The sequence below is a fragment of the Tasmannia lanceolata genome, unplaced genomic scaffold, assembly GCF_043159265.1.
Source record: "Tasmannia lanceolata isolate RefF3 unplaced genomic scaffold, GAP_Taslan_0.1 ptg000013l, whole genome shotgun sequence".
Taxonomy (NCBI): Eukaryota; Viridiplantae; Streptophyta; class Magnoliopsida; order Canellales; family Winteraceae; genus Tasmannia; species Tasmannia lanceolata.
Window position 1 is genome coordinate 26,272,897 of NW_027518690.1, and position 8,170 is coordinate 26,281,066.

Below are 8,170 nucleotides of genomic sequence, written 5' to 3' on the forward strand. Positions count from 1 at the left end.
AGTTGGGTGCTTTGGCTTCGCCAAATGGCAACCGAACCTGGGTTTGTCAGGCTGCCTACGTACCCTAAAGAAGATGGGATCAGGTCCGCGTAGTGCGAGATTTTTCTGAGAAGTGTGGGTGATGAGTCATTTAAACTCTGATTAACAATCTTCGATCGTTTTTATAAGAGTAATATCTTTTTAGCAGATCGAGGTTAGTGGGTTCAGAAATTCTATCCCCATTTTGGTCAAGAAGTCTGACGGCTTTTCCGGGCAAGATTTCATCAACGACGTAGGGGCCAGACCAATTAGGTCTAAACTTTTCCCGTGGATCGAAGGTAGAAGCTCGACATTCCCTAAGCACCATATCCCCTGCTCTGAGTTCACGGATTCAAATCTTCTTGTTGAAAGCTCTTTCTAATTTGTACTGATAGCCTTGTACATGGTATGTTGTTTTCAACCTTTTTTCACCCATCATACACAACTCTTGATGACGAATACGAGCCCATTCAGATTCTGGTAGATCACTTTCCATCAGAATTCTGAGTGACGGGATTTTCAACTTGATGGGTAGGACAGGTTCCATACCATATGTGAGTGAATAAGGAGTGGCTCCAGTAGAAGGGCGGACAGACGTTCTGTATGCCCAGAGTGCGAACGAGAGTTTACTCGACCAATATTCGTACAATCGGGTCATGTTTCGAAGAATAGTCTTGATATTCTTATTAGCTACTTCGACAACGCCATTAGTCTGAGGTCTATATGGAGACGACTTATGATGTTGGATTTTAAATTCTTCACACAGTGATGTTACTTCCTTCTTGAAATGCAAACCATTGTCTGATATCAATTGGTGAGGGACTCCATATCTATAGATGATGTTGGCCGTGATGAACTTTGCGAGTGATGCTGACGATATCGAAGCATACGATTGTGCTTCGATCCATTTAGTGAAGTAATCAATTACAACAAGTAGGTATTCCTGCCCACTGGATGACTTGGGAGAGACTTTACCAATAATATCAATACCCAGACTGAGAACGACCGTGGAGATGTGAGAGAGTACAGCTCTGACGACGGCACATGTATCAGGTTAGCATGGATCTGACATAAGCGACATGTTTTGACAAACGAAAAGCAATCTGCTTCAAGGGTAGTCCAGAAGTAACCAAGACGAAGGATCTTCCGTGCTAACATCTTACCGTTCATATGAGGACCACAGATACATGAGTGAACATCTTCTAAGATTTCTGCGGTTCTATCTTCATTAACACAAAGGAGCTGAACTCCATCAAATTATTTGCGGTAGATGTCTCCTCCACAAATGACATACCTAGATGCTAGTTTCTGTAGTACTCTTCTCTCCTTTAAAGAGGCCTCTGGGGGGTGTCCCCAGCCGGAGCTAAGATTTTTGATATCGAAATACCAAGGTTTACCATCTGGACATCTGGCTGCTATCTTAATCATGTGTACGTGTGCTAGGACGACATGTCATTTTATTGCTAAAGGACAGACCTTGACCCAAACCTGGATATCAGCCATGGATGCAAGGATGGCTAGCGCATCAGCGAACCTGTTTCTCAGTCTAGAGATGTAGGTGAAGCTGATGCTGTGGAAACTCTTCATCAGGCTCATAAGGTAAGTGTGATATGGAATCAACCTATCTTCTTTGGTGAGCCATTTTTCATTTGTTTGACAGATGATAAACAGAGAATCTCCGTATACATCGAAGTCTTGTACTTCCAAGGATAGAGCTGCTTCCAGACCGGCTATGCAAGATTCGTACTCAGCCACATTGTTGGTGCACTCAAAGTCTAATTTAATAGAGATCGGTATGTGGTTATCTTGAGGTGAAACAAGGACAATGCCGACCCCTTTGCCTTTCAAGTTGGATGCTCCATCAAAGTACATGGTCCAAGTAGTAAGACTAGGGACATCTTTGATAGTCATGATTCCTTCGTCTGGAAACTCACGGCTCAGTTCCGAATCTTCAATGGGTGCATCAGCTAACTGTTCTGCAATGATTCTGCCTTTAATAGACTTTTGGGTGACATACGTGATATCAAACTCTGATAACAACAACAACCAACGCGCGGTTCTACCAATCATGGCTGGTTTCTCTAAGAGATACTTCATTGGACACTTTTTTCTTCAGAAGCTTGAAGATTGGCTCGCACGTACTAGTAAGCTGAGTGATGAAACGGCTTAAGAACTTTTCCCAAGATTCCTCTGACTTCCTTTTCTATTTGTGGAGATGGTATCTCCTGGATTGCTTTGACTTTGCAGGGTCAACCTCGATTCCTCAGTGGTTGACAAGGAAACCTAGCAATTTCCCCAAGGTGACTCCGAAAACACACTTGTTCGGGTTTAACCGGAGTTTGTACTTTGCTATCCTTTCGAAGAATTTTCTCACGATGCGGGTGTGATCTGATCGATCATTGGCTTTGACAATCATGTCATCAACATATACCTCTGCTTCCTTGTGAATCAGGTCGTGTAAGAGTGTAGTTGTGGCCCTTTCATATGTTGCACCAGCTTTTTTGAGACCGAATGGCATCACTCTATAGCAATAGGCTCCCCACTGCGCAGTGAATGCTGTCTTGGCCTTGTCTTCTGGAGCCATCATTATCTGGTTGTATCCCAAGAAACCATCCATAAAGGAGAGTAAGGCATGACCTACTGTGTTATCGACGAGGACGTCAATGTGAGGTAAAGGAAAGTCATCCTTTGGACTACCTTTATTTAGATCTCTGAAATCGAGGCATCAACGCACTCTTCCATCCTTTTTAGGTACTGGAACAATGTTTGCTAACCACTCGAGATATGTGATGACCTCTAGAAATCCTGCTTTCAACTGATTTGTCACCTCGACTTTGATTTTAAGAAGCCATTCAGGCCTCATCTTTCTGAGCTTCTGCTTCTTCGGCTTAGCTTCTGGGTAGAGAGAGATATGGTGCTGGACAATGTCTTTACTTAATCCTGGCATATCCTTGTATGACCAGGGAAAGACTTCTTTGAATTCTTTTAACAATTTGAGTAATTCCGCATGATCTTCTGGGGATAAGGTTTTGCCAATCTTAATCTCCTGAGGGAGGGATTCGGTGCATATGTTAATAGGTTCAAACTCATCTTCTAATAGTTTTGCTCGACGCTGCTCCCTTCATTCGATTAGTTTTTTAATCTCGAGGGAAGTTTCGTTAGCTTCCTCATCTGAGGAGGTTTGTTCGATGTTATTTAAAAGCATTAGTTTCAATATTATCAAGAGATAAAGGTGAATACAGAGAAAGTTCTTTGATTGATTCAAAAGATACATCAAAAGAACTGACTGACACGCCTAATTTAGGCTCATTTACATTGACAACATTTTCAGAAACTAAGTCAGAATCAGAAGAAGAGTCTGACTCAGAGGATGAGAAACTTGCATCTGAAGGGATAGCTGTAGTGAGGAGTGGGACGAAGGTGCTTGTCCAGTTGGAGAGCTCTAAATTGCCAGCATCGGTAATCATACTCTGAGGGGAGAACAATGGAACGGATTCCCTGATCATGCAGACTGTCAGAGGGTCTTCTTGGAACATTGATCGCATCAGTACCGGTTCAAGGTAATCTGCCCAATCAAACTTCAAAGTCTCTGCACGCCTGTACAACTTTTGCCACCAAATTTCATCTTCTTCACCTGGCCAACCCGTAGTAAAGAAAATCTGAAAACTTGGGACTCTCTCGCCTGTGATGGGATGTGTAGACCATTCTGGAAAATCATAGCAAAGGAATTCTTCTCATTCTCAGCAAAACTGACCATCCAGAGTTAACCTGATATCTGGCATAGGCATGACTTCACCAGCTTTTATGTATGACCTTTTCCGGGCTAGGCCGCGATATATATCTTGTTCCTCTTAATATGTGTTGTGATAGCCCAAACCAGTTGTGCCGACGTTGGAAGGAAACTGCAGATCATCCAATTGAACTACCCTTGCTGATATTGTCCTAATCCCATTCCGGTGATGTTTCCGTTAATTTTGAGCATAGTGGACACAACATGATTGATATCGTGAGGGAGGGGAACAAATTCTTTCTTGGCTTGATCCCAGCTAATATGGGTGACATCGAGGTGGAACCCATTGAGGTAGATACTACCTTAGGCTGAATTGCCATGGGGATCAGATAAGATAGCACCAACTTCTAAGTCTTCGTCACCTCGAACTGTGATAACTCTGCTACCTTTCATGAACTTGAGCTTCTGATGCAGAGAAGAAGGAACAACCCCTACTGTGTGAAGCCAAGGTCTTCCTAGTAGCAAATTAAAGGATGACTTGATGTCAAGTACTTGAAATTCGACATCAAAGGTTTCATCGGCCATAAAGATGGTAGTAGACAGATTTCCAACTACATCTCGTCGGGAGTTATCATAGGCCATGATGCCTTGATAAGAGGGGGTGAAGTCATTGGGACAGAAACCAATAGCTGTGGTCGTGCTCAGTGGACAGATGTTCAAGGCTGAACCATTGTCCACGAGTACGGAGGGTACCTTCTTCTGATTACATAACATAGTAACAAGGAGAGGCTTGGAATGGTTCTTTCTTTCAAGGGTTAGATCTTGATCTGAAAATGAGAGAGCCGTAGAGGCTCTGACTGCTGCAACCAGATTAGTGAGCTGCTCGGGTGTAGTGTCCTTTGACACTTGAGAAGTCTGCAAGCTTTTGAGGAGGACCTCTTTGTGCTTAAGGGAAACCATCAACAGCCCCCATAATGAGATATCTCGCTAAGTCTTGCTGAGCTGTCTGATGATGTTCAGATCCTCCTGATCAACTTCTGTGCTAACGACCTTTCATTTGACAGCATTGACCTGGTCATCTGTCCTGAGCTCTGGGGCTTTGGTAATTCCTACCACCCCTGGTGAGATGTCCTACTTCTGAGGTCCCATGGCTACTACTTTCAAGATCTTCTAATGACAAGATGAAAGGAGTTTCGTCTATTCCAGCCTCAGCTAGGTCCAAGACATAAGGTTCTTCGTCAAAGTCTGCACAAATGGCAAGAGGGTATGGGTCCTCTTCCCTGATTTCTCGTCTGTAATTATTATTATCGGTTCCCCACAGATAGGGTTCGATAGTGCAAATTAGGGACGAGAAATCAATATGTGGAGATTCGGTGAAGATGGCACTGCTAGTAGGGGACGAAGGATTATGATCCGGGAGAGGATTGGTATTGATGTTTGGTCCGACGGGAGAATGAACTATTTTTTGTCTAGAAGGTCTTGGATAGCATGTTTCTGAGAGAGACATCTATCAGTTTCGTGTCCTTTACCTTGATGGTACTCACAGTATTCTCTATTGTTCTATGTTCTTGGTAGAGGATTGAGAGGTGGACGGGGTGCAAGAAAAAATATTTTCTTAGCTTGAAGAAGCAATTTCCTGAGGGTGGTGGGGGTAGCAGGTAAGGGAGTGAATTCCCTAGGGATTCTGTTCACAAAAGCAGGTCTTGGGGGAGTACTGCCTTGCTGCCAGAGAAATGGAGTTTCAGAAATTTCTGGAGCTGGCTTGGCCTCATTGACTTCTTTGGACACAGGAGGCTTCTGAGGTTGAGTGGTTCTGGAGTCGAGGGAGGCTTTGCTGAGCCAACAACGAGCTAGAGAGTCCCTGATTTTGTTTCCAGTATCAATGAAGTGTCTAAGATTGATGAAACTCTGAATGGCCATGGGACGCTGGAAAGACAAAGTCAGGTTCTGCTGCATTATGTCGATCTGCTCTTCCTCAGGGGGCCGCTTCAGCATCTGAGCTGTCTTATGACGCCAACGTTTCACAAAATCGGAGAAGGATTCCATGGGTTCTTGTCTGGTAGTCTGAAGATCTCGACGAGAGGTTTCAGTGCCATCTTCATAGGAGAATTGCTTAATGAACTTATTCATAATCTGCTCCAAACCCATAGTCGGCAGTTCTGGTAAACTCAAAAGCCATTTCTGTACGACACATTTTAAGGACATCTGGAATATAAGGGCTAACTGATCTGAGGATAGACCCTGCGATTGAAGCATACTCTTCAATACCGCGAGATGGTTTTGAGGAGAACCAGTCCCATCATACTTGCTGATATTAGGCCATTTGAAGCTGGCTGGAAGCTGTGCATCGGGAAATAAAGAGACGTCTCAGAAGGAGAGTCCTGTCGAATCCTGAACTTTGATGAGTTTGAGGTCTTGGTTGACTTTGGCAAACTTATCTTCCCATTGTTTTAGAACCTAGGAAAAGGGGTGATTCTCATCTGCATACTGGCGTCCCAAAAATGGGTTCGGAAGGTGAACTGTGGGCTGATTAGTGGGCTGAGCTGATGCAGTTTCTTCTTGCATAGGAGGAGGAGGAGGCTGTTGAAGTACAGCTGGTGGCACAGTGACCTGGGGAAGTGACCTTAACGTGGCATTCTCTTCTTAGAGATGGCAGAGATTTTGAGTAAATTCTGCTACTGCCTGTTGCAGTTCTTGAATAACCTGTGCTTGATCCGATGGTTCTGCCATGATAACAAGAGGAGTCGAAGGACTAAAAGGTTCTGGATTTGTTATGGAAATAGCAAGGATTGGAGGGCTGGGTGGTTCCAAGGTTCTTTCTAAACGGGCTTGGATATGGGTCTAGGCTTTTGACCTGTTCGATGCAATGATTTCAAGCAGCAGGGAAGGTACACTAGTTTTAGCATTTTATCCATGCAAGACAGATGAGTTGTGCAAACAAAATGGCTAATACAAACAAAACTTTCATTTATTTATATGTCTGACCAATATTTACAACATTTATACATGAAGGCCTGTGCTAACCCTACTTCTATCATTATTTCTTTATAAGGATTTTGTAAACAAAAAGAAAAAAAAGAAACTTGATCTTCAGTATAGAAGCAGTCCATAGCCTGATGGTTCTGAGCTAAACGGCTAGTATCAAGGGGGCTACGGGTCATCAAAAGAACCCACAGTTTCGGTCTTTGGAGAGATGTGTGCAATCACTGCTGAGTAGTAGTCTGGGTGTAGTCTTTCCGCATGAGGAACATAGATGTCACGCAGAGGGACTTCTATATGGCCTTCCCAAGCTGTAAGCCCAAGGGTTTCCATGGGTTCAAATATTCACCTTACCTTATTGTTTTGATGCTAGCAAACTAAATTGATTAGAATTTATGGACTGATGTGTTGCTTTGAGGTGTTGTGTTATATATAGGAATTTCATGTCATAATCGCCATTACACAACTCATCTCAACACATGGCTTGTGGATCTGCACACTTGATGATCAAGAGCTTGCACTCACGGTGATGACAACACCATTTGGAGGAGTTTCAAAGCTAAGAAGCTCAAGTTCAAGATCCCACAAGTTCCCTATCAAGTGTCAAGAATAAGCTTGGAGTTGAACATGCCATGGTGACACCTAGTGTACCTTTCAATTTTCATTGAAGATTGGAGGAGAAGTCACAAGAGACAAATCAGTTGAAGAAGTTCACTCACAAGCTAAAGAAGTCCAAGAAAGTGCAAAGGAGCTGATACATTCTAAGAAGACTCAATGGTATTCAGTTTTAGAATGTATTTATAATCCTCTTGAATTTATGTAGAATGCACTTTCAATAGGTTTTCAAATGGTTTTCATACTTAACTTTTTATATCATTGAAAACCATACACACACCCAAAAATGTGTTTGAAAACCTAGGACTTAAGCCCAAAGACTATGGCCCAAAAGCCCCTGAATTTTAAAAGTAAAAATAGAATTTTATACAGGGCCGGTCGACTGGGCTACCGCGGAGGTGTTCCTGGAATGCCAGGAACAATTCATCATGGGTTTGTGGGACCCGATCCCGTGAGAGGGGCGGCGTGGCCCGCCTCCCTCTTTTGGTCTCTCGTACCCACGCGAATGGTGTGTGCCTTTTTATTATTGATACAAATCATCTTTTCCGTGAACTTGGGATCACAAAAGAAATCCAAATTTCATGTAAAAGAGAATGACCAGAGTCGCCACCTAGGTAAGGGACTTAGGACCCATAAGTGACACTGCAATGATCTACAATCCCAGAAATCTAGATTCGTTACCTGATTACGAGAATGGAAGGTATGGCAGATTACTACCATATGCACCATTCTTGCCCAATAATCCGGTCTTCAATTTTGAAATCCTGATAGACAATCCAAGAGGGGGGTGAATTGGCCGAATAAAAAATTTAGGGAATTAATCCCGAT

General features: G+C 43.2%; 2 protein-coding genes across 2 annotated transcripts; both read right to left on the reverse strand.

The window, feature by feature from the left end:
• Positions 1 to 370: 370 nt before the first annotated feature.
• LOC143891100 (uncharacterized) lies at positions 371 to 2,115 on the reverse strand. Its single transcript, XM_077395747.1, has 3 exons — positions 1,495 to 2,115; positions 1,112 to 1,260; positions 371 to 1,013 (listed from the first exon to the last, which is right to left on the reverse strand). Exons 1-3 carry the CDS (start codon positions 2,113 to 2,115, stop codon positions 371 to 373), a joined length of 1,413 nt encoding a protein of 470 aa, XP_077251862.1.
• A 1,996-nt stretch (positions 2,116 to 4,111) lies between these two features.
• LOC143891101 (uncharacterized) lies at positions 4,112 to 4,708 on the reverse strand. The gene has a single exon (XM_077395748.1). It carries the CDS (start codon positions 4,706 to 4,708, stop codon positions 4,112 to 4,114), a length of 597 nt encoding a protein of 198 aa, XP_077251863.1.
• Between the last annotated feature and the right edge of the window lie 3,462 nt (positions 4,709 to 8,170).